At 44.0% G+C, this 26,524-nt stretch overlaps 1 protein-coding gene across 1 annotated transcript; it reads right to left on the reverse strand.

The window, feature by feature from the left end:
* Window positions 1–1,954: 1,954 nt before the first annotated feature.
* Window positions 1,955–26,208, reverse strand: Mcm10 (minichromosome maintenance 10 replication initiation factor). The gene is made up of 20 exons (XM_021643598.2): window positions 26,131–26,208; window positions 23,615–23,698; window positions 21,928–22,263; window positions 20,954–21,031; window positions 20,666–20,800; window positions 19,986–20,220; window positions 18,708–18,873; window positions 17,797–17,964; window positions 15,165–15,281; window positions 14,767–14,963; window positions 13,124–13,224; window positions 12,373–12,477; window positions 12,173–12,290; window positions 10,007–10,235; window positions 8,084–8,228; window positions 7,168–7,280; window positions 5,645–5,758; window positions 4,793–4,938; window positions 4,149–4,191; window positions 1,955–3,736 (listed from the first exon to the last, which is right to left on the reverse strand). Exons 2-20 carry the CDS (start codon window positions 23,619–23,621, stop codon window positions 3,653–3,655), a joined length of 2,637 nt encoding a protein of 878 aa, XP_021499273.1. The 5' UTR covers window positions 23,622–23,698; window positions 26,131–26,208; the 3' UTR covers window positions 1,955–3,652.
* Between the last annotated feature and the right edge of the window lie 316 nt (window positions 26,209–26,524).

Raw genomic sequence — 26,524 nt, forward strand, 5'->3', positions numbered from 1 at the left:
AAACACGGCTAATACAGAGCATTCTCTAGACTGGTGGTTCTCAAACTGTGGGTTGTGACCCCTTGGTGGGGAGATTGAACAACCCTTTCTCAGGGGTTGCATATCAGATATTACAATTCATAGCAGCAACAAAAATTTTACAGTTGGGGTAATGCCCTCACCACAACATAAGGGTATTAGAGAAGCGCAGCATTAGCAAGGTTGAGAACCACTATCGTGGGCTCTTCACAACCTTCAGACTTTCATGATGGAAGCAAGCACTTGTGTTCAGGAAGGCATCTTTATAAACTCATCCTAATGCTACAAACAGTTGGCTGGTTGACAGCACAGGACAAGATGCTCAACAGTATTGGTGATAATGACATGTCACCATACCCTGATCAGAAAAGGAATGACAAGAGCCTGGGGAGATGGCTCAGCAGGTAAGAGCATCTGCTGCTCTTCTAGGTGAGTTCAGTTCCCAGCGCCCTTACAGGGCAGCTCACAACAGCCTGTAACTTCGGCTCCAGGGGATCTGATGACCCTCTCTGGCCTCTGTGGCTACTTGCACACACAGTCATAAATTAAAAAAGACTAACAGGCTGTGGAGCAAATAGAATTCCCGTACCTCTATTAGAGCAAGGCTGGCAGTTTCTTATAAAGTGAGCACACATATCCCATTTCTAGATTTTATCTGAAACCCAAAGATCTATGCACAGAAATATCTGAGTAAATATCTGGAGCAGCTTTAGTCATAGCCCCGAAGCAGAAAAGATTCAACTAAGATGTTCATGAACAGGTGATTAAATAAACCAATGACAGGTACATCCGCATAGTAGAATGCTTAGCCATAACTATGGATACACGAAGCAACATGGGTGAATCTCACAATACCATGCCAAGTGAAAGATGTCTGATACTGAGCTCTCTGTGATACCATTTATCCTAAACTCTAGGAAAGACATATAGAAAGCACCAAAAAAGGGATTATTCTCTACATTTGCTCTAATGGGCAGATCTAGGTCAGGCTTTGACTAGAAAGTACCTTAAGGCCAACTTCCTAGTGATTGTACTTTTAGTTTCTAAACATTTTTAAGTTTTTCTACACATTGTTTCCAACTTTAGCCAACTGACCTTTCTCTTCTTTTTAATGTATTGGCAAATGTAGAATTTCACTGACCTTGCCCCAGTTTGGAGATCCATGGCGTATCCAAACACATAAGGCAGTGAGGCTGACTTTCATGGGCAGAGTACATGTTTTGATGGCATTAGTGACATACTTAGGCAAACAGATTTGTTATCCTGCTTTTTTTTTTTAAAAAAAAAAAAAAGGTTTTATTTATCTTTATTTATAAAACAGGAGTGTTTTGCCTCCATATAAGTGTACCTTATTTTTGTAAGGAGTGTTTTGCCTGGATATAGGCTAGAAAGTGGGGGAACAGGACTTGGATTTCTTGGAGCTGGAGTCAGACAGTTGCTAATTAACATTTGGGTGTTAGGAAGTGAACCCAGCTCCTCTGGATGAGCACTGACTGTCCTTAACTGTTGAGCCATTCCTGTCTCCTGTGCACCCATTCTAACATGCCTTCGGACGTTACCTGTTTACTTGGCTAAACACCAGCCACTGGTGAAGCTTCTGGTGTTTTGGCTTCTGCTGGGAAACACTTAATCAGTGATTCAAATCACTTGCTATTTCTGCAAGATTGTTATCTAAAAGACTTCAGCTTTCCTTTTCTTGTTTGGAGATAGGATTTTGTTTTTAAAAATGTTATGTTTTTCTAAACCAAACAAAATGAAAAACCCACAGGGGAAAAAAGCAAACCAACCAACTAAACAAAGAAACAAATAAACCATCTTGAAGATACATTCAGATTAGCCAGTTTCTGCCAATTGCTGAGTGTTTACCATGTTCTAACTGCCTGATGACAGAATATGGCACCGATATTAGATGAAGAAAAATGATAAACACAGTGGATTTGTATGAAAGTATTTAATAGTTGATAAAAGCACTAAAAGGCAGGATTAAAAAAACTAATTCCATTCACGAATATTTTCAAGGCTCATGCGTAGTTCTCTCCACCACTCCTCACCCCTGAATACTCTGGAAAAACACACACACACAATGCACACAGATCAGCCCTTCTAATACTCCAATATGTTAGCGGGGTGTGGGTCCACTGTGTTTCTAATTATTTAGAAATATAAGGTTAACGTTTAAAATAAAGAGATCCAGACTCAGGCCACCACAAAGCTTTGTAAGCATACTGACATCTTGTAGACAGCACACACGAGCCCAGCCATGCCCTGTTCAAATGAGAGCACATTTCCACACAGCACAGGTGGCTCAAAGAGCCATCAAGCTGTACGTGGCTGAGCCACCAACTTCAGATACATCACTGTTTCAGATGCCAGTTTCAAGAACCTTTTGGTTCTAACTAATAAACACCTTATTTTTTATTTGTTAAATTAGAAACCAAGACCTTCTTGTAAGTACAACACCCCTAAAAAATGGTGGTTAGACCTTAAGGTAAACATGGCTGCAGTGGTTAGCACCGCCAGCCCATATAGAGCAGAAACAAAGCTGTATGCCAACCGGGGCCGTAGGATTGTATCTTTGGCTCTTGAAAACCTCAACCACCTATCTCCATAACCACTTTCCATTGGATTACTCTCTTGGCATGATGTTGTCCTGGATAAAAGTGAAACATGTCTAGCTACAGTTCAGATTCCAGAGAAATGATCCTGTCAACTTATTCTACCATTAGACAGTGCCAGCATTCATCCAGGTCACATACTATTTGAAAAGTTATCCAGCCAGCCTAATCTCAAGAATTAAATGTTTACTCAGATAAACTAGGTACGGTTTGACCTTTAAGATCCTGACACACATAATAAAGTGGATCTGCAACCCCCAAAGTCCTTGGGATTCTGTCCATACAGTTGGTTTTTGAGTCAAGCTTTACAGCTTCTCAAGTTGTATGTCTGCTTTTATTAAAAGCGTCAAACTTTATTTTGAATAAAGCCACAGTAAAGGTGACGAGAGCTTAGGCATCTCTATCTCAGAGTATCACAGCTTTGCAGACAGGGCAACTTCCTTCTCTCTATCAATGAACTGAGTCACAAATTGGCTCAGTGACTTTATTTTAAAGACAAAGCTGAAATGACCATAGAACAAAAGGAAAGAATGTGGCCTCCAAAGTCAGCACAGCCAGACTACAGGAACAGCAAGGAAGCTCATCCCCAGAGAACTGAGTGTTAGATATTACAGGCATGTAGCCCAGGCTTCACTTTACACATAAGGAAACCAAGTGCAGAAATAGGGAGATGCTACTGTAGTTCTTGAACTTGACTGTGATTAAAAAAAAAATGCACTCTGCCTCTCACAAGGACACCCATTAGAAGCAAAGCTCTTGAGTCACCTTTTGGTTTGGGGACAAAAATCTCTGTGGCTGCTGTAAGGCAGGCATGTGTAACATGAGTGTCCTGATTTCTCAGGTGCACGCTAATGTTAAATATGGCATCAAACCAGCACACAGAGCAAAGTGAGTGGGCGGTGTTTACGAAGCACTTCTTTCTCAAGCTGTCAGTTAGGAAAAAGGATGATGTGAAGTCAAGCTCTTGCTTTTTGGAGCCACAGAAGTAAGGCTGGTTGTGAGATGTTTGAAGAGAGGGGTCATTTCAGGCTGTTCAGGAACCTAGCGTGCTCCTCTCCTCTGGGCAACAGTGTTTCTCCTCCTATCTTTGGACCAGTCTTCTCCTAGAGAAAGGAGAACACATGAATAAGAAATGGCTTACCTTGATTTTCTGGGGTCACCAACTTAATTATGAAATAGAGTGCTGGTAACACACAGCTAGATAACATCTAGAATGTCCCCAAGGCCATTTGTTACAGCTTTGGCAATAGCTAGGTGCTCCTGGGAGGTAGGGGACCCTAGTGGGAGTTCTTAGAGCACTGGGGATGAGACCCTGAAGGAACAGAGGACCATGGCTCTTTTTAGTTCTAAACTATGAGATAAACAAGCCTCCCTTTGTCATCTCCTCCCATTTCCAAAGACAGACTAACCAGTCAGCATTGGAAGAACCATGAGCCAAAGTAAACCTTCCTGCTTTTAAAGTTGATTAGCTCTGGTCATCTGTTACAGTGATGGAAAACAGATGACCACACATACCTTTAGCATGCCATCCCGTTCCCACTTGTAGAGGCCACAGTTACTGAAACAGAAAAAATGGCTTTACTCAGTAGTAAGGTATTAATGGTCCCCCAACCCCATACACATAGACAATGGGGAGTGGGGGTGTCACTGAGGGGAAAAGCTGTCTCTTCAGTCAAGGAAGAGCTGTTCAAGGAGGTACTCATACATCCCATCTATGGTTATGCTTGAAGCTACAAAGAATAAGCACTTCAGTGACTTGAGAACGGCCTTCCACTCCTCTACTGTCTGGAGACTTCAGAGATGATGGTGCAGGTGACAGTATAACAGGACAGTGCACACCCCAGTGAGGAACACACTCTAGCCACTAATTTATGTTCACTGGAGGAGTACGTTGACAACAGAGGAGCCAGGGGGAGCACCATCCTTCTAAGCGCTATCTACAAAGCACCTGTTCTCCCATCTGTGGGCTGTACATACTGCTCACCCGTCGGTGAGCACCATGTGTGCCCTTCACCTGGGGGACCTCTCAAGGGTCCCAGGCAACAGCTCCAGCCTGAGGACTACCAGGAGCTATAGGAAGGTGTGGGGTGAGGATCTCATGTTCTAGGGACTATACAGGAAGGGCCACAGAGTCAGAGAACCCCATGCGATTCTCATACCTGCAGTGCTTATTTGGGAGCCTGTCAAGGGAGATCGTCCTGTTTCCACAGGGGCATCTGAAAAACCTCTTTACGCCATCATGCCAATGGAGGTTATGCTGTTCGCTGATGCAGGTCTCCAGAGGCTTGAAGTGGGTGTAGGCGCACTGCACAGACCAACACACACACATCCAGTGAGGGGCTTGGAAGGGGAGGCAAGGAGCTGCTATCGGGGGGCCCAAACTGTCACTACTGAGATGTAACCAACTTCTTCCTTCATTTCTTTTGTTTTTTTGAAACAGGGTTCTGTAGCCCAGGCTGGTCTTAAACCTGCGCTCACGTACAGCCTCCTCTCTCCCAATGCTGGGATTGAAGGCGGGAGTTAACATACCAGGATCAACTAGCTTTCTTGACTGTCTTATACTGCTTCTTTAAAGTAGCCCCAGTTAAGTAGAAGCATATAACAACATTCATTGACACTGAGTTGTTCGGAAGTCTGAGCTTGGTGATGCAGCCTCTACTCGAAGTGTTTGGGAGGCTGATGCAGAAGGGTTGCAAGCTTGAGGACAGCTTGGCACACACAGCGAGTCAGGGTGCCAGAGACAGCAAATTCTGAACATCAATCAATCCCCGGGATTCGTCAGAACTTGACATACAGCAAAAGGAACAACTTGATCCTAGTGTCCTCACAGCAGAACCTCCCTACAAACGCCCCATTGCACAGCTCCCAGGTCAGCAGGGAGCCTGAACCTGTCTATCCTGTGCTGCTTATTCTCCGCTCTAATGAGGTGACATACTATAAGATACGGTCCCACAGTTCCCAATGTCCTGCCCAGCTGACACTTCTAAACAGAGCCCCTGCCTTGCACACACCGTTCTGCATGTCACCACTCGGCATTTCACTTCTCTGATGCTTCTCATCTTTTCTTCCATTTGTTCTTTTTTCACCAGTGGCTCAAAATAGGATTTCTGTAGCTCAGCCTCAGCCTGAATGACAAAACCAACAATTAGAAGAACAGATAATTGGGAATGGTGGCACTCCCCGGGGACATTCTGAGAGCTCATTATCTAGTTGATTGTTACCTCGACCCTAGCAGGGTGCTACTTTTTCTATACTCCCCATGATAGAGAAATATTCCTTGTCCTACACAGATATGGCGCGCTCTAGGAGACACGTGAAAAAGAAACCTGATTATAACGTACAGAGCAGACCTGTTTTCTACACAACTTGACATACTTGTGAGTGGTTAACATCTGCATGACTATTCCAAGAACACTCGTCCTGTGCATACTGAAGGAGGACTGGACTTCAGTTCCCCAGGATAACTCACTCTTTGTTCTGTTGAAGCCTCATGACTAGGCTGTACCAGACTTACAAATTCAAGCCTCTTATCTCTTCCAGGATAAGCTATAGCCAAGCACTTAAAAGATGAAATACATATTGCCAGAAATATTTCCCTGTGCTCTTTCATACTAGTTAGTATATTTTATCTCTGAAACTGTAAGTATAATTTATTTTTTATTTTATATTCATAGCTTATACGATAAGCAATTTAAATAACCCATTAGTTTGATAAGGATTCTTGCTATTAAAATACTTGTTATTAAAGGGGTTAGGAGTGATAGGGCTAACTGTTGATTGGAAGTACCTGAAATGCCAGTAAGAAAATACTGAATGTTAACCTGTGATTAGTATAAAAATAAAAAAAAAAATAATTAAAAAAAAAAAAAAAAAGCTGAATGAGCTGGGCAGTGGTGGCGCATACTTTTAATTCCAGTACTCAGAAAGGCAGAGGCAGGCGAATCTCTGAGTTTGAGGGCGGCCTGGTGTACACAGTAAGTTCTAGGACACAGCCAGAGCTACACAGAGAAACCCTGTCTAAGGAAAAAAAAAAAAAAAAACCCGGAATGAAAAAAATTCCTCATATTGTGGAAGAAACCAGCAAGTAGTAAACATTTTGACATAATTTACAGTCATACTATATGTAAACATTTTTATGATGTTTACATATCATAACAGTTGTTATTGTAACAATAACATAACAGTTGTTACATATCATTACAGTTGTTATTCTTTAGGGCAAGGGCAAATGAGAAATTACAATGTCACTGAGGGTGCCAAGCAGATGGCTCAGTGGTAAGAACTCCTTTCCTGGAAGCCTGACGGCCCGAGTTTGAATCCTTGGAACCCACATTTTAAAAGCTGGCTACGGTGGCACATATCTGTAGCTCTAGTACTACTAAGACAGAAACAAGAAATGCCCAGAAGCCTGTGTGCCAGCCAGCTGCAGTACAGAGCACAGAGTACTTTTTCACTTGTGTAAGAAGCAGATCCTTAGTCCTCCCCCAACCTTGTTTTGAAGGACACTGACCCAATCAATCCCTTACGTGCTTACCTCTTGCAGGATGTCCGTGTGCTTGGACTTTGCTTTTAGAATTTTCTGAAACTCCTCTGATTCTAAGTAAGCAAGTTGCTCTCTCCTTTTTTTCCTGGCAGGCTCCAACTCATCTGCAGAAGAACATTAGCTATTACTGAGAAGACATGAGAGCCAGCATGCTTCATTTATTCAACTCCCTTCTGCTCTTTCCCTGCCCACCAGGCTCTTCAACCTTGACACCAGGACCCCAGTTATAACTGGCAGGGGTGACCTCAAGAGTGAACAGGAAGGGGGCATGATGGCCTATGATCCCATTATTGGCAAAGGTGAGGTAGGAGGATTGCCAAGCTTGAAGACAACCTGGGCTACATACTGAGACTTTATTTAAAAAGAAAAAGCAAACAAACAAAAAAGGTAACAAAAAATTAAGCAAGAGGTAGAGCCTAGATCATGAGGTGGAACCAGCTTGGCAACAAGAACAGATGGGTCTTCTCTTCTGATTACAAAGACAGAAAAACAAAAACTTGACTTACAAGCTAATTTTAAATGACATTTAGCAGCTTCCATGCTTTAAAAAAATAAAAGCAGCAAATTAAAACAAAGGAACTCCGTTCCTTTCCAAACCTTATGTTAGTATATGATGCATAAAGATTTAGTGAGCCATCTTTTTCCTACTTGCTCAGACTACCCATAATTCCAGTTCAAGTTAATGTGATCATACATGAATGACTGGATGAACCAGGCAGGTGATACGTGACTGTATCCCCGCCCTCAGGACTCTGGAGCAAGAAGATAGAGTTGGAACAAGTGCAACTTTGACTATTTAGAGACCAACTCAAAACCAACCATTGATATCAGGGCACGAGCTATGCGTAGAAGACTTCCTTTAAAAACAGGGTCTATCTGTCCACTACCTACTGTGGAGCTGCCATACCTTCAGGAGGATCCGTGTTGCTCTTCTCTGCACGAGCCTTCACTTCCAGCACATCTTGGGGGTCCATTTGCTTCCTTACAATATTGTTTGGATCTCTTTTGGTAAGAATCTGGCCTTTTGCCCTTAATTTTGCAATAGCAGCTATCTAGGAGAAAAAAAAAAGTTGAGATAAGACAGGCCCCTACAGTCCCACAGCCCACTCATTGTTCTCTAATAGAAACTGTGCTAGTGAGACAGTCCAGTGGGAAAAGCCTGACCATCTGAGTTCTATCCTGGGAACCCACAGGGTGGCCAGAGAGAACCTATTCCTGCAAGCTGTCCTTGGACTACCACATTCATGGCATGTTCATGTAGACACACATGAAAGACCACACACTACCACAGAACAGACATAGGTTGTCTATAAACAGCAAAGAACTAGGTCTAAAGATGATGTTTCGCAGAAATATACACTAAGAAATAGCAGAAATGCGTATAGGGACTTTTCGGATATTGTTATAAAGTCTATTTTAGTCTCAAGCCAAAGAATTCACTTAGCAACTCTTTTTTTTAAATTTATTTATTTATTATTTATACAGAGTTCTGCTTACATATACACCTGCATGACACAAGAGGACACCAGATCTCATTACAGATGGTTGTGAGCCACCATGTGGTTGCTGGGAGTTGAACTCGGGACCTTTGGAAGAGCAGCCAGTGCTCTTAACCTCTGAGCCACCTCTCCAGCCCCACTTAGCAACTCTTAAATCAAATGTTCTAACAATACGTTTCAGAGATAAAATTTTATACTTATACCCTGAGGAAAGATGGGAGGAAAATAGTAAATGTTTTTGCTTGCTGTAAACATTCTTTAGTAGTAGAAAATTGTGCATACACCAAAAACACAGCAAATTATAATGTAGAATAGGCTGGATTCCAGAGGAGGGTGTTTGATTCTGAGGTAATTTTTCAGACATTGTAGGCGCATAAGCTTTTATCAGTGATAAAATTTTCATGACTCATAACTTCAGTTATGAGAGCCCCATACAGTTGCAGCTAGGTTCAGAGGCTGAACTTTTCACCATTATTTCGTAGTTTTATCAGAACAATGACAGGGCTCTTTTGCCTAATGCTACTGTCTCAAGCTGTAGAACAGTATCTTCCTGAAGGCTGCATTCTCTAGACTGACAAGAAATTGTATGGGGATAGCTGTTCTCAAACTCACGGATTAGGTTAATGGCATTATGTTGATACCATTACCATTGCAAATCACTTTGAGTCTATTTAGGATGACTGGTAAATAGGTGCTAAGTGACTATCTTTTTGGCCATTAGTATAGAGTTTCAAATAAAATCTCTTGTCACAGAACGCAAAGGCAAGCAATGAAAAACAAATAAAAACCTTAAAAAAATTTTTTTAACAAAAGATTTGGGTGTGCATGGTCTATGTGAGTGGTTGTGTGCATGTGTATAAAATGACAAGAGAGTCTTTCTTGCTTGATCACTCTAACCTTATTTATTTAAAAGTTATTTATTTGTCTGTCTTGTGCCTGCTTGTCTGTGCACATATGTATGCAGGTATCCTGGAGGCCAGAGAAGGGTGTTAGGTCTCCTGGAACTGGGGTTACAGATGTGTCAGCTGCCTGGTGTATGTGCTGGGAATCTAACCCAGGTTCTCTAAAAGAGCATCCGAGGCCTCTAACCAAGGACCCATCTCTCCAGCCCCGTCCATCTCATCTTGAGATAAGATCTTTCCCTGAGCCCCAAACCCACCAGTTGGCCACAACGGCTGGCCATCATGGATCTGTTTGTGCTCCCCTCCTCTGCTCAGGTCACACACAGCCACCACGCCTGGCTTGTTACATGAATGCTAGGGGTCCTAGCTCAGGTCCTCCAGCACAGCAAGCGCGTCACTGACTGAGCCGTCTCCCTGGCCCCCAGTTACCTTTTTAGCTTCCGCTGCTGCGCTCAGTTTTGGTCTTGGCGGTGGTGACTCATCAAAGAAGAGAACATCGTCCCCTTCTGAGAAGCCTCTACCGAGCTTAGGCATCCTCGGGGCTGGGGTTCTTTCCAACTTGGGGAACTCAGCCCCAGTCCGAGGAGACTGGGCAGCAGCCTGTGGAGAGGAACACGGCACTGCGGGCCTCTTGACTTCACTTGTGCTCTGGAGGAATCTTAAAAGGAACATGAAGTCACTAAACATGGGCTGGGGGTGTGGCTCAGCGGCACAGCATTTATTTGTCTAGCATGCCCCAAGCCCTGGGCTCCAGCCCACAACCCAAACCCAAAGCAAGTAAAAGTAGGTCAGAAGACCCCCAAGGCTCCAAAGACTTAGAACTCAAAGTAGACTGGGAGACCTTAGGCAAGCTAGAGAGGACAATGATTACAACAATGTTGGTAAACAATTCCTTTCTTTGGTTAATAATCCAGAACAGCAACTAAGAACGCCAGCAGCTTTGCTAACTCTTGCCTGACTGAATACAGGGTGGCTGCTCCATCCCTTCCTAACAGATGACTGTTTTTCCAACTGGCTTGCAGGAGTAGCTGTCTTCGGCACACATCTAAAATTGTAATGCAGAAGTCTCTCTGTGTGTGGTTAGCTGTAAGAGCCCCAGGGCCTCACTGAATGTCCCTGCTTTTCGTTTTATCCTCTAGAAAGGGAATACGTAAGGAATGTTTAGAAATCCCTCACATGGAAGAAGGGATGAGATGGTGAAACGGCATGGGGGTGAAATGACTAAAATTTCTTATAGACATATATGAAACTGTCCAAGAATTAAAAGAAATAAGAATCTTTAACAAAAATGGCCCTGCAATCTACATGGTGATCTTTTATATAGGTTTAACATTAGAAAAATATTAGAAAGGCCAGGTGTGAGGGGCTGGAGACATGGCTCAGTGGTTGAGAGCAGTGAATGCTCTTCGAGAGGTCCTGAGTTCAATTCCCAACAACCACATGGAGGCTTACAACCATCTATTTTGTGATCGAATGCCCTCTTCTGGCATGTAGGTATACATGCAGATAGAGCACTCATACCCATTTAAAAAATAGAAAAAAAAAAAAAAAAAAAAGGCCAGGTGTGGTAGTACATGCCTAAAATTCTAACACTTAGGAGGTACAGTTAGGATTATGAGTTCAGAGCCAACCTGGGCTACATGAGATGGAGTCTCACTATGTAGCACAGAGCCTTGAACAGACAATTCTCCTGACTTGGCCTCATCAGTGTTAGAATTACAGGTATGCACCACCCTGTCTGACTCAGAACCAACCTTCCTTCCTTCCTTCCTTCCTTCCTTCCTTCCTTCCTTCCTTCCTTCCTTCCTTCCAATAATGACCTAGCTATACTTTATTTAAGGTATATTTAAGAATGAGACCATTCTACACATATATGAACTATCTACTTAGTCCTCATCAATTTTAGCACAGACACAAAATTAGATGTTAAGTTTCAGGAGATGCAGAAATGAACAAGACAAAATTCTTTTAGTGAAGTAAAAGAATTTCACATTTTATAGTTGTTTGCAATATCCACGAGATAATCCTCAAGAAGGATACATAAACTTCTTGCATGGTCACTCTATTGCTCAAACTTGTAACTCTCCTGCCTCTATCTTTAAGAGCTGGGATTTACCATGTCTGACAGTTTCAAAAACTTACATGTATTTACTTACATATGTGTGCATGCATGTGTGCCTGCCACAGTGTATATACACAAGGCCACAGGACCACAGGGAGTTGGTTCTGTATTTTTATTATGTTGGCGTGGGGATGGAACCCAGCTTGTATGGCTTGGTGGCAATCATGTTTATGCATTGAGCCATTTTGCTAGGCCCAGGCCTGACATATTTAAAATAACAAAGTCTGAGACTTCACTTCAGAACCGCCCAAACCAAACTTCTCATGTTGTAGATAAAAATATTGAGCTCAAGACCAGTGCTCAGACAGCCTCTTCATACCTCTCCTCTTTCTCCTTTCCAGGGCTGTACTAACTGCTCTTCTCTGTACCAGCAGGCTCTGGGAGCAGGAGCATTAGTGAGAGGCAGACAGCTTGATGTCCTTCAAGTTATTCCTAGAATAAGCTATCCCAACAGTTGAATCTACACCTCTTACCGTTTCTGTATTTCTTCTGATTTCCGCTTCCGCATTTCCAGCATCTGCTGTTTCTGCTGCTTTAAGAGGGCCGACGCTGAGATAGACTGGATGGCAGGTTTTGGGCTTCCCAGTATGCCTAAAACAAAAGCCACATACTGAGGGATTGTGGAAAGGTCTGGGGAACATGGGCACACCATAATCACACATGCTGACTGTACCTGAAGTAGCTTTGGCTAAATGCTTTAAGTTTCTGGCTCCAAATGTGGGTAGGGCCATCAGTTCTTTGAACTCCTCAGAACAAGACAAGCTCTTCTGGGGAATTCCTGAAACATATGAACATTAATCACAGAGGATTAAAAATTTAATTGGCTTGATATCATGTGACATCACTTTTTAAACCCTGTAGTCATAACTTAGTATCGATGAATAAGATAGAATACTAAAAAAAAAGCAGAACTTTTAACTTAAAGGTCAGACTAGTAGGACAGCAAGGAGATCATGAATATCAAACACTAAGCCCTCAGGTCTGTGGGGTTCATGGATATGCCATTTCTGGAATCCGTGTGAGTAAGAGGCCATACAGGTTCCTGGTTGCTCTTCAGACCACAGTACAGGTGGCCTCACACTGTCTGATCTAGGCCCTACTGTAACAAAAGGTAGCTGGCAAGATCTGCCAGGTACCTGATACTAATGCTGGATCACTGAGAGCCTGACCAGCCACATGAAGAAATTTCAGAAACGATATGAAGCGAAGGCACGCTAAGATCATGTTGCAGATTTTCTTTTCTGCTCCATTGCCAAACTTCTTTAAGTTTATGCCAGACTGTCCACTAAGCCCAGGGGATGAGTAGCTGCTATTCATCACTGAAGAGTGTAAGTAAGCCATATCCATTCTCAGGCCCAAGTACTATATCCACTGGATGCATGAACAAAGAATTAGAGACAGAGGATGGGTGAACAAAGAATTACCGAGTTTTTGTTTTGTTTCCTGGATGATAGAGCCTGTGCCCTTCACAACCAGATTAGTCAAAGTGGTTTGAACCTTCTTCTTGGGAGCAATAGCTGCTGCCCTGGAATGCCAAGAGTGAAAGCAGAAAGTAAGTTACTGAAACTACAATGCTGTCAGAGACAACTCAAGGATTCTCAATGCATTTGTTACCAACCGTCCACATTCCGCAAGCCCTACACAAGTAAGTTCTGCTAGCCACAGCTCAGTAGCCCTCGAGTTCTCCTCATCACAGATGGAGAACTTATCGATTTGCTTGAGGCCTTGCCGAAGGGCCAGAAACATCAAAAATATGCCATTACTTGAATTGTCTTAAAATAATTAATGACTGCTAGAATTTAGTATGTTACAATTACAGTAAGTTCAAAATATTATTAGAAGCTATGCAGAGTAGCATATGCATGTTATCCCAATACTAGGGAGATGCAGGCAGGAGGATCAGGAATTCAAGGCCAGGCTGGAGTGTCAAGCCAGCTTGGGCTACATGAAATCCTGTCTCAAAAAATTAAAAAACTACACTGCTGTTAGAAATATCATTAGTACTCACTCACAGGGCATACTTAAAATAACCATATAAAAGATACCCTATGATTACTAAAAATGACTAAAGAGATATCACTCAATACACAGAAAGTATAAATCTTGTTGCCTAATTCTTTAAGATTGTTTTTAGATCAATCACAGTTTGATTCCTTTGTACATTTTCTGACCTGTCACACTCTCAGATGCCATCCTTCGGGTAAGATGACAAGGTCCACATCACCCGGGGTCCCTACAGTCTAGAATCCCAGTAGAGGACCCTGATCACCCTCCTGTATCATCACCACACACTTATGCAAGCTACATCAACATGTGAGTTCATAAAGGTAAAAATGGTTTTAAAAGGTTTGCAATCTCACCATAAAACAATAATGGTAACAAAACAAGAAATAATAATAAAGGGAACGACTCAAGAAAGGCCAAAACATTTTTTGCTTTAATACAGCAACTCCTATATCCCTAGCTGGCTGAAAATTTTGCCACAGCTGGGCATGAACTCTTGCTCCTGCCTCCACCTCTTAATTGTTTTCTCCCCCTTTAAAAAGGTTTTACTTATTTATTTAATGTGTATATGCATGTGTCTAAGTGTAGGTTTGTGCACACTGACCCAGAGAGGTCAAAAGAGCATCAGATCTCCTGAAGCTGGAGGTCCAGCAGTTGTGAGCCACCTGACATGGGTACTGGGAAACAAACTCTGGTCCTCTGGTGAATAGTATGCACTCAACCATCTGTCCAGCCCGTTTTCTCCATTTGGGACAGGGTCTCCTCCCTATATAGCTTAGGCTGGCCAGAGAGTCATGTTCTTTCTGCCTCCATCTCCCAAAAGATGGGATTGCAGAGCTATCACATCAGCTCTATGTTCAAGATCACCCACAACTCACTTTCCATTCATTCCGAATGTGCTTCTCCCTCCTTAGGAACAAAAGATGTCCTTCACCACCTCAGTTTCAGCCATGAAAAAAAGCTCAGGTGAGCACCCCAGGACAGGCACAAAATCATCCACCACCAGCTTCCTCTTAAGAGACAAGCAGAATCCTTTCCCAATAGCAGCCCAGAAATGCCTTACATGGACGCTGCGAAGGATTCAGAGGAAACCCCGCCGTAGTAGAAGCCATCCTGGCACAGCCGCTCTTTCAGGCTGGTGCCTTTGCGGAACTTCTTTGGAATCCGTCCCCCGGAGAAAGTGGACTGCAGATCAGACCGCTTGGCGCTAAGCTTCTTGTACTGGGCCTGGATGTGATACTGGCAGTATTCACAGTCATGCTGCAGGGGAGAGCACCTGGTGAGGACTTGGTCAGGGGAGCAGGGCCACCCGCCCATCTCTCCTAGCCTTACAACACTATGTGCAGGATAAGGCCTGTGACCTCCAAGGCTCCCATTTGCTCATCCACCCTAGCACCTAGTCTATCCCTCATGACTGATTCTTTCCAGAGGCAAAAATTGACTAATGGATTTGAGACCCACCAAATTAACAGTCTGTGTACACGGCTCTCCATTCTTCTTCTTGGCTTTACAGGTTCCCAGGTCCATAGCTTCTCCCATAATTAAAACTTTTTGAGGATGATCAATAGATAAGCACACCTGTGAGAGAGAACATATGTAAGTGCTAACAGCCTTTATCCTAAGAATGGGAGAAGGGATGTCTGCAGCTGAGTTTAGGAAGGCATCTTAGAGGCCAATGCTTAAGACTGTCTCAGCTCCCTTCTCTGTGACCAACTTTTCCTTCCTCTTGGTTGTCGGAATCCTGTCTGTCCAGGCTGGCCAAGTGCTCATACTCAGACAATGGACCCAGCCCTCTGTTTTCCTAACATTCCTACAGCTAACAATGGTCTTGTGACAAAGGCTTGGCAAGTTAGGCTGAAACAGGCCTTGATAGGAAAGCTCTTGAGTTCCTACTAAAGAGCCAGGCTGGCTCACCCTTCTCCATCCTGCCACCAACAGTGAGAAGAGGTGAGGACAGTCTGAATGACCTTGGCTGACTCAGACCTTCCACTCACTGATGCCAATTCTCAGGCGACCTACCAAGAATACAGGCTGAGATAAGAAGGAATGTCCTCAGGTGCCTGGGCTCTGTCCTTGTTTCCAGAACATCCTGTCCCTTGAGATCAGAGGGTCTAGTGGTTACTAGGTAACCAGCCAGCCACTGTGCAAACTTTGCCACAGGAAAGACTCCATCATGACAGTTCTGAGACTGGAGGGATGAGCCCCACAGAGCATGGCTTCTAGTGATTCTTGCAGAACAGCTACAACAGAGCTGCTTTGCCTAACTGGACTCACACCCTGCTAACAGAGTTTGTACAAAACTCTAGCTCTAGGCTCCCAACCCAAGATGAGTAACGAATAGTTTTTCTCTCCCAGGATAGGGAGACACAGTACTCTGCCTCATAGTGATTCAGGGTTGTCTTGTGATCAAGGGGGAAAGGCAGAGACTCACCGTGGTGGCTTGAGTAAACCCTGACCCACCATTTCATAGATGTGGGTGTTTAGTCCCCGCTGGGAATATTTTGAGAAGGATCAGCAGGCGCGACCACGTTGCAAAAGGCCTATGACCGGGAGCGAGCTTCGAGGCTTCAAAACCCCGCACCAGTGCCAGTCTCCCTCTCTGACTCAATGGAGCAGGACGTGAGCTCTCAGCTGCTGTGCTGCCATGCCTGCCTGTTTGCGGCCATGCCCCCAACCATGATAACCATTGACCCAGCCTCCGAAACTGGGAACAAGGCCTCGGTTAAAGACTTTCTCTTATCTTGGTCATGTGCCTCTTCACAGCAATAAAAAAGTAACTAAGCCACTCACAGAGATAAGACATCACTAAGTTATCTATTTCTAGTTTTTGTTGTTGTTTTTCTGTGTATAGGAGGATGGCCCAAATTCTCCACATAGCTCAAACTGGCCCAAAACTTATGACTTTCCTTATACTGGACTTATAAGAATAAAAGGGGCTGGCTAGATGGCTCAGTGGGTAAAGGTGCTTGCTAACAACCCTGAGGAGCCGAGTCCAATTTTTGGGGCCCATCAATAGAAGGTGGGAACCAGTTTTGCAAGTTGTCCTCTGATCTCCACATGTGTGCTAACACCCATGCACCCCACCTCCAGCCCACAATAGACAAATACAGGTAGTAAATTAAAAAAGAAAAAGGATGAGAAGGAAAAATAGTAGTTGGGCATAACAGACCACACACACACACACACACACACACACACACACACACACACACACACACAGTTGTTTTGGTTTTATGAGACAGGATCTTACTTTGTAGCCAGACTGGCCTTGAAGTAATGGCAATCCGGTGGCCTTTGCCTCTGGAGTGGGGGGATTTCAGGTGTGAACTACCACACCCATTTAAATCCCACTGTTTATTGTTTAAGAAAGAAAACTCCATTGAATTTTGTTGTTGTTATGAATGGCCAAATACACTTTCAGTCAACAAAGGAATGCTTTTTGCCATTCTCTACTGGAAATAAAGTCCTCGCTGGGTCAGAGTAGAAAGACTGCCCACTGCCATTCACACAGGAAGCAACACACAACCCTACTGCAGATCAGGACAAAGATCTGCTTTAGCTCTGAGCATCAGCTAGGACTGTAAAACTAATGAAGCAAAATTCATTCAACTGCAACACACCGATCTTGATACAACCATGGACATTTATGTAAGGAACCTATGGAAACTGAGTGGGAGAGTTCAATAAACTTGGGCTGGCGAGATGGCTCGGCAGGTAAAAGTGCTTGCTCTGCAAGGCTGACGCCCCAAGTTCAATCCCCAGACCCACGCAGGTAGAAGTGACTCCATAAAGTTATTCTGTCACCTCCACATGTGAGCTGTGTCATGCAAGTGCGTGTTCTGTCTCTTTAATAATAAGTAAAATAGCAATCATAATAAGAGTTCAATAAACTCTGGGGAACTGTGGTGCTAATTCAAAGCCATTCAGAAAAGGCAGATTCGTGGACTAATATAGGGCAATAAGCCAATAAATGAAGAACTGGAATAATGGGTACAGAATGAGGTAAAGCCTCAGAGAAACACAGTGTTCCTGATGGAATGGTGACTGCACAAACCACCAACCGAGCAGCCGAGCAGCCGAGTAGGCTTCTTACCTCCTCTGAGCCATCTTTGGGCTTCATGGGATTTGCGTTGAGCAACCCTATGACGGTCCCTTGCTCTGTCTTCCAGAGATCTTTGTGAACGTCTCCAAACAAAAACAAGGACACACACCGTGTCAGGTCTCGAAGGTCGTTCAGTTTCCAGATGCTAAATGTTTTCCCCTGGAGTGAACAGAACAATTTTTAATCATTTTTGAACCCTGGCTCACAGTGCCTCCTCTTATGGTTAAAGTGTCTTATTGTGGAAATCTATTTGATGATAATTCACCCTAAATAATGGTTGTCAGAGTGCTTTCAAATTATGCATTAATTCTTTGTGCTTTAGTATTCAACACATGCCTCATTTCAAACATAAGAGAAGCAAGGCCACAAGCAAACACAGAGGGTCTAACTGTGTTGGCTAGGACTGCCGTTCAGTGTCACAGGCACGTGACCATGAGCAACAGCTTGTATGAGAAAAGCAGCAGCTACAGCATCGTCATCTGTAACCCGGTCGTAGGACTAGAAGCCAGGTAACCACTGCTCACAGCTGTGCTAATCACCACCATCTCAGCACACCTCGCTGACGTGGGCTGGCAACCTCAGCAACTCCGGATTATCTCACACCCACAGGATCTCTGGGATTTGTGGACTCTGATTACTTGGTCTTCTCCACAGGAGAGATTACAATATCTCAGGGACCAACACAAGTGTCCCCTAAAACAGAGACAACTGAAATGCAGTAAGAATGACTGGCTCTAAGCCAAGAGTTCTTTGTAGATAGACGCTACCCTCGAACCCCAACCCAAAGATGTGTGCAGACTAGAAGTTATTTCTAAAGAAGGACCGACTGGCACCAGATGAAGGGCTGGAGACCCCACTTTAGCCCGGGCAGGCACAGCTCAGGAGTCGGTAAGGCAGCTTACGCTGTTAGCGCTCTGTGGAGTGACCTTCCTCAGAATAACCCCAAATGTCACCCAGTCCGTTTCCTCCAGGTTCTCGGTTGCCATCTTCTCCTTGATCTGAGAGAGTCTGATCAGTTTCCGACCTGTCATTTTCCTGTTCATTTCTGTGGAGGATACTCGCGGTCGCCTGGGTCAAGAAGTGGTAATTGCTAGGTCATTATTCTGCTGATAGACATCTGACACCTTCCCAGTTGGTCCAGGGCTCACTAGGGGCAGCAACCTCTCCAGTGTCTTGAAGGACTTTTATATAATACGGACAGCATACATTCATTTATTTATCTATCTATTTATTTATTTATTTTTGTTTTTCGAGACAGGGTTTCTCTGTGTACTGGACTGTACTTGGCTGTACTGGACAGTGTAGACCAGGCTGGCCTTGATTTCAGAGATCCACCTGTCTCTGCATCTCACCTTGGCCCTGAGTGTTAGGCATTGCCCAGCCATACATTTATTTTTATTGATCTCGTTTTGGTTTCTGGAGATGGAATCTCACTATGTACCCCAGGCTGGCCTGGAACTCATAATCTTCCTACCTCAGCCTGATCACAGAAAACATTTTTTTTCCCTAAAGTATATCAAAATAATTTAAAAAGTAAGGCTTACTTTTCCCTGGATATAGATTTACCTGTAAAGTTTACTTTATAATCTTATTACAAGAAGGTACTGCTATTCTAGTTGACTCTCAACCCGCTTTCTTCAGCTTCCTCAGTGTGGGATTTAATGGTATGTACCATCACACCTAAATTTAGATATTTTAAAATAGCCGAGGACCCTAACACTGCATGCAATGAATTGTCTAAACCTTACCTACAGAAAGATGAAAAGTTTTAAAATAAAATCACTGTTTTGATATGCCAGCTTCTGATTAAATATCTATTATTTGTCCATTTCCTTTTAAGAGGTAAATATTCTTTTTGTTTTTTTTTGCTGACAGGGACTCCTACATAGCCCTGGCTGCCATGGAACTCACTATGTAGACCAGGCTGGCCTTGAACCTCCTCCTGCCTCTGCCTCTGGATTGCGGGGAGTAAAGGTGTGCATCACCATTCTTCACTGTGTAGACAAGCTTTCCATAAACAGCCCACACCACACCACACTGAGGTAAGACAAGTGCTGCCCACCGCGTTGCTAAGCTCCCTCAGTCAAGGCTGCTGCTCTGTGGATCAGCCTCTAGAAGACCCATCTTTTGACAGGAGGAGGAGCCATCTAGCGGGACAAAGGGATGTTGCAGCTACTGACCTGAGTCGTAGGCCTGAGAAGGCTTCCACAGAGACCTGGGGAACCTGTGGAGCCCGTTCCCCAGCATTGCCAGGGGTTCCTGTGCTCTGATTTCTAGCAGTCCCACTGGGTTTATTCCTAGGAACAGCTTGTGGTGAGGGTGCACTCATTGACCTTGAAGAGGAGCTTGTAGGCTCTACAAAACTGGAAATAACCTGGAGTGGTTGGGAGGGTGTACTTGTCCTTGAGGATGACTCTAGAAAATAAGCACAAGAAGTGGGAAGAGAATGACTGAGAAACAGAAAACCTGCTTACCAAGGAAATTCTTTTTGTTATTGACATGTAGGATAGTTTTTGTTGCTGTTTTGAGACTGGGTCTCACTCTGTAGCCCAGGTTGGCTTGGAATGCAGGTTCCTCCAAACGCTACATGTATAAGTGTGCACCAACATGCCTCAGGTAATCAAGTCTTGGCAGAGAACAAGACCACTGACTATTCTCCAAATCTCGGCAGTGCTGTTCAGCAGACCTTTGTGTGGCAAGGGTCGGGCAGCTCACAAATGCTGTGACTCCAGCAACAAGGGATCCCACCACGCTGCAGGGATCTGCACACACACAAGCTCATTCTCCCCACAAACCTCTCTCACACACCATACACACACTCACTGAGCAGTGAGACCCAGCAGAGCCTTGAATACCACACCTGCAAGAGTCTTGGGTGTCCGGGCCACACGTTTGGCTCTGGGTAAAGCAGGGACATCAAGCTCTTCGGAGAAGCATGCTGACTCCTGAATTCTCCGAACTTTCTTCTCCTTAAGAAGGGGCTGCCGAGATGTGCCTTCTCGATATAAAATATAAGTAATTAGAAATAGTACTGTTTTGGCAGGAGCTAGATGAAAGTAGTAACACTACTGTTTGTTGGCAACAAAAACGCATAATATCACTGAGATTATAGTCACATTACCAGGTGACTCGTGCAAGTGGGCTGTACCTGGAGGCTGTTTAATCGATGCCGCTTTTAGCTGCTCCTGCAAGGCTTTCATTTGCTCTTGCAACTTCTTTAATTCATCTATAAAAGAAAAATATATTGAGAATCAGATAGGACAGAGTGTTGCAGCTGGTGCATACACTGGCAGTATTTCTGTTGTTACTACTCCAAACCTAGAGATTCACAATCCCATACCTCAAGCTCATGAGTAACTGTAATACTTCAAAGACATTCCTTAGAGAAACAAACTTTTTATCCCTAGTATTCCTGAATCCTCCTGACACATTGGCTAGCCAGAAGCTTTTACTATCAGCAGGGCATGGTGGTACAAACTTGTAATTCCAGCACTCAGGAGGCTGAGGGGAACAGAGTGACATGTGGTCAGCCTGGGCTGCACAGTAAAACCCTGTCTCAGAAAAACAAAACACAAAACCTCGTACATTAAATAAATATAACTACTACAACAAATGCTGGCTTCACATTAGAGTCGTCTACTGAATCTTGTTTTAACTTAAAAATATATGAAAAGGTGCCAGGACTAAGAAAGGGGCATGCCTCAAAACAGGAGTTCAGAAATGGTCTCTTGTTCACACAAACTGTGTGGTAGCTTTGTAGCCTTGTCCCTGGCTCCCCATGCACACAAATCCTACAGTAATATACTCTGTAAGAAGCATAAACATTGCTAGAGCCATCTTATGGAAGATGAATTATTACTGGCTGACAGGATATAGGAGAACCTTGACTGCTGAAATGCTGACTTTAAATGCCTCATCTACCAACTCATTCAAGTTTAGTCCTGTGTGCATGCATAAAAAGGGCTTTCCAGCCTTTTGGGTTTTTTCTTTTTCTTTCTTTCTTTTTAAAAAGAGCTACTGGTATCCACCCTTGTACCTGCAGTTATTTTAATGAAAACTTTCAGACTTGGGGAGTCATCTACTGTCTCATGAATAAACCGGAAAAAGTAAGCAATGGGGTACCTTGCAACTCCTGGTTGGTTTTTCCTTGGCTGGGAGCAGAAGTAGGAAGGATGTTGTTTTCAGCTTGCAATGTAGGAACTTCATCATCTGTTAAATCCCCTACGTCCCCAAACAGAGTGGCCAAATTTTCCTTCTGGTTTTCTGTCTTTCCCTCCTCTCCACTGTCAGCCTCTTCCGTGTAAGATTCCCCATCGCCATCAGCATCAAAAAGCTCATCAAATTCATCAGGTTCACCCTCTTCTGGAGATAAGGAGTTACTCTCTTCTGAACTACAAGGCAAGGCTGCCTCGTTCTCCTCCAGCAGAGAGGTCAGTATTGACAAGTCATCTTCCTCCACTAGAAGAAATGGGAACACAAGTCTACCCCAGGCAGCGTCAGTGACAAGTACCCCCCTCCCCACAGCCAGCACTGACAGGACAAATGATGAAACGCCTCCAGAATGGTCACTCTGCCTGCTGCTCTTGAATCTACTTTCCTGCCCTGACTACTTCTTAGAAGAAACTGAGTAAGGAAAGGCGAGAGGGCCAGGCCGCGGGCGACGTCTTTTCACCTGCACTGCTTTAATGAGCCACCTTCCTGCGATAACAAGCTTCATGAAATTTGACCAGTAAGGAATAACTGAAAACACTTAAAACAAGACGTGGACCTTACCTACCATCTCACTTTTTAATTGTCAGTCTTATTTTTAATTAGTTAATTAATTTACTATTTCTGTATTTCTCTGCTTTACTCTGGCTGTCCTGGAACTCCCTCTGTAGACCAGGCTGGCCTCCAACTCAGAGATCTTGCTGCTTCTGCCTCCTGAGTGCTGGGATTAAAGGAGTGTGCCAGCACTGCTTGGTTAGTTGTTACTTTTAAGTGGAGAAAGATATGTAAGTATTCTACTCACCACCCAGAATGAGCTATCATTAATTAATATTTGTCATATTTGCTTTTATTTGACCTTTAACCATAAATAACACTTTATTCCACTGGAAATTTCAAGTTAAGGATAAAATTAACTCAAATCAGAACCGACAGTTCTTCTTTCCTTTTTAAGATCTCATGTAGCCCAGGATGGCCTCAAACTTGCTATACAGAGCAAGTAGTTGAACTCAGAGATTCACCTGCCTCTGCCTCCTGAATGTTGAGATTAAAGGCATATGCCACTATGCCACCATACCCAACACAGTGTAATTAATTTCAACGTTAGCCTTTACTTTTCTTGAATAAGGCCCAGTATAGTAAACCTGAGCAAAAAGAAATGCAGGTTCTGGCAATGAGCTCAATTATGTAATTGACAAACAAGCAAACATCACCACCACAACAAAACACCACACAATGCATTCCATTTGTTCAGGTCCCTTTAGAATCAGCACAAACATTCTCTGCTGCTCCAACTGAGCTTTGCTAATCACAGCAAAAAAAAAAAAAAAAAAAAGGGAATTTTCTTTGCACAAATCCCTGAAAAACAAGCAAAATCAGAAAGGAAAGACAGCAAGAATTTAAAACAGAACTAGACTAAAACCATTTCAAAAGATTTCCATATCCAAAGTCACTCTGAAGTCAGACTGCCCAGTTCAATTCCTTGGTCTGACAGCTTGACAAGTTCCTAGGCACCCTGGCTCCCTACTATTCTGTAATAGATAAAGGACCAGATGGTAGTTTTCTGTGAACCAAAGGAGTCAATAAAACTAGAAGGCCTTACCATTCATGGTGTCAAGAGAACAGCTGAGATGAGCAAGTGTGAAGGTGGATCAGGTAGGTGGCCCTGGTATAAGTAACGAAGAATCTTGTGTAAAAAAAAAAAAATAAACATAAAAATCAACATTAGAAAAGTCACCCCTGATTCGCCTCACAATGCACATCCATCAAAGCCCAATCCCAGAGATTCCAATTCATTCAGCACCTGGCACTTTTCATCTCATCTCCCATTATCAACAGAGCAATAGCATCACCCTCCTCGCACATAGCAGTGCTTTTCTACTTGGCTTCAAACTGGGGTTACAAAGACCCAGCTAAAGTGCAGTGTAGTGTGTGAGGTGGACTACAGACTCAAAGTGTGAACAAGAACTATTCAGGCTGATGTAAATTTTAGGGCCATATTATTATTATAATGCTTTTGAGGTCTACTTTATCAATTGCAGCTTAGGATGAGATTCTACACAGCTCTACCCTGAGTTAGGATTTTTACTTTCACACTAGTTAGCTGAGCACAGAGGACCAGAAACAATTAAGATTCATGGATAACAATGAAGCCAGGCATGGTATCAAATGCCTTTCATCCCAGTACTGGGGAGGTGGAGGCAGGTAAACAATGCCTTGGGGAACTGTGAGAGGCTCCAGGAAAAAAAAAGCAGACGGCCTTTTACCTCTAGTGCACTTTGTTCCCTGAAGTGCTCTTGGACCCAATTTCATGCCTCCTTTGACAAACATCTGCATTCAATTTACGTGACATATTTATTCTTGTTGGATACTGGAACACAGCTATAAACCTAGGCTGGTGAAAGGACATGCTGAGTGCTCTCCTCAGTGTGCCCTGAATCTAGATATGGCCTCTGCCTTGCTTCCCCAGATATAATCCACGGCACTTGCCAGACAACTGTGTTTAAGTTGGTCTATTTTGAGCACGTTCTGGAAATTAATTAAATTTAATTTAAATTAAATTTAGTACGTGCTTACTGGCATTTATTTACATGTTTTTGTGAACTCAAACAACCTTCTTTGCATCATTGCTTTCTTTGTTACATTTGTCTATAAAAATACACTGAAAGTGGAAAAAAGGTATTAAGTGTGTGCACTATCACCAAACAGCTAATTGTGGCACATTTTTTTTCACTTACTCAACAAACATTTCTAAGGACTCTATAAGACGTCACATGTTATCTCTGGGGTGTTCCCAATTGTAAGCTTCTGGAGGGTTAGAAGCAGACAGTCTCGGCTCATTCCCATCAGTCTGCTGTCCTGCTTCCCCAAATCAAACCAGTCTACCCTTCTGGTCCTGATATCCTGGGGCATCCTAAAAATACAATGGTTCCTACCTACAAACACTGCCTACATTTTCTACTTTTCTCCAACTGCATGGCTAACAGGGCTATTTCAAGTCACCATTAATTTTACACCTTCCCATATTGATTATTTCGTTCCCTGGCAAGTATTCCTCACAGCCCCCAGATCATTCATTCATTCTCATTGTTCTCTCTGTGAGAGAGAACACGGAGTCTCACTGTGTAGCTCTGCCTGGCTTCAAATTCACAGAGCTCAGCTTGCTTCTGCCTATGTGCTGTGCCCCCCCACCCCCAAGGTAATCCTCCCCCTTTTGTCAGGTATTTTTTAGGACCATAAGTCAGGCCATGGAATTCTTTTAGTTGAGACATTCTGATGATTTCCTAATAGGTGCCTGTATCCTTGTTTATATTTTCCCCTCGTTTCTGTGTTATGCCATCCCAACTCTGCCCCCACCTTCCTCAGCCTCTTCCTGCTAGGTTGGCTTGCTTTCAGCTTCTTGAACCAAACACTGCTTTAAGGCTTCAAGCACTTTGTCTAGAAAGCTCTTGTGGAGTTTTCTCATCTGCACTTCGCTGCCTAATTTCTGAGGCTTTCTAGCCAGCCATAACTCCCTCCGCCCTGGTCACTGCACATTTGTCCACTGCTGTGTACCTGTTATCTGGTCCTCTTTGGAGGACAAGCACGGAAGTGCAGGGCAGAGACTACGCGTCTGGGTAGGAGCCTTCCTCCAGGGTATGCATTCAACAGGGATCAGGAAGAGAGGGTCAGCGAGGCGGCAGGCGTTTTAAGAGGGTGCTTTGTGTGCAAGCAACCCTAACTGCATCCAATGCGTTATTTAACACTTTTAAAAGACGTGAAAGTAGCAGGGCACGTACGGTGAAGGGGGACAAGAGAGGAACGGGGAGGAATAGGCGCAAAACTGTCATAGTCACCAGTGTTTACAAGAAATTGTCAGAGATAAACTTCTAAAAGTGGAAACTAAAGGACGTTCCTAAAAAAGGAAACACACGAAGACCACAACAGGGTCTTCAAGCACACGAGCCCTCAGTCTTCAGACCCGGCGCCTTGCCCGCTCCAGCCACGCACAAAGGTCGCCTGCTCCGCGCGATCCAGAGCTCGGCGCCTCTCACGCACAGAGCTCGCGCCTCTCTCCCTCAGGGCCCAAACCCATCGCGGACGCCCGAGCCCCCAACACCCGCACCCCGCGCTGCTCACCCAGGTCGGGATCCTCTTCCCGGTCCTCACCGGAACCCGCCAAAAATTACAACTGGACCCCGCCCAGCTCTGACGTCAACGCGTTCGTCTGCGGAGAGTACTCTGATTGGCCATCCCGGAACCCCTGGACCACACAGATTCTTGGAGGCGGAAAGCACCGCCTCTCGGTAGAGCGATCTGATTGGTGAGTGTGCTCAGACGCCATCTTTGTTACGGGCGAAGAACTTCCGGTTGGTGAAGCTCCAGCTTCCCGTAACTGAAAAGAGAAGCTCTGGCGCCCCCTAGCGCGGATAAGTTCAAGAGTGGTTACCTCCTCCGGAGCCCCAGTTTTGCCCATCTTCTCTAAGGTAAGGACTAAAGAACACCGAAACCTGGACTTCTGCCAAGGGCGCTC

The sequence above is a fragment of the Meriones unguiculatus genome, chromosome 19, assembly GCF_030254825.1.
Source record: "Meriones unguiculatus strain TT.TT164.6M chromosome 19, Bangor_MerUng_6.1, whole genome shotgun sequence".
NCBI lineage: Eukaryota > Metazoa > Chordata > Mammalia > Rodentia > Muridae > Meriones > Meriones unguiculatus.

Excerpts from the sequence above, each read along its gene's own strand:
- Mcm10 (XM_021643598.2), bottom strand. Across the intron at positions 14,964-15,164 it reads GTACACAGACTGTTAATTTG|CATGACTGTGAATACTGCCA; the intron begins GTGGGTCTCAAA and ends TCTCCCCTGCAG. Across the intron at positions 12,291-12,372 it reads TTTAGCCAAAGCTACTTCAG|GCATACTGGGAAGCCCAAAA; the intron begins GTACAGTCAGCA and ends CTTTTGTTTTAG.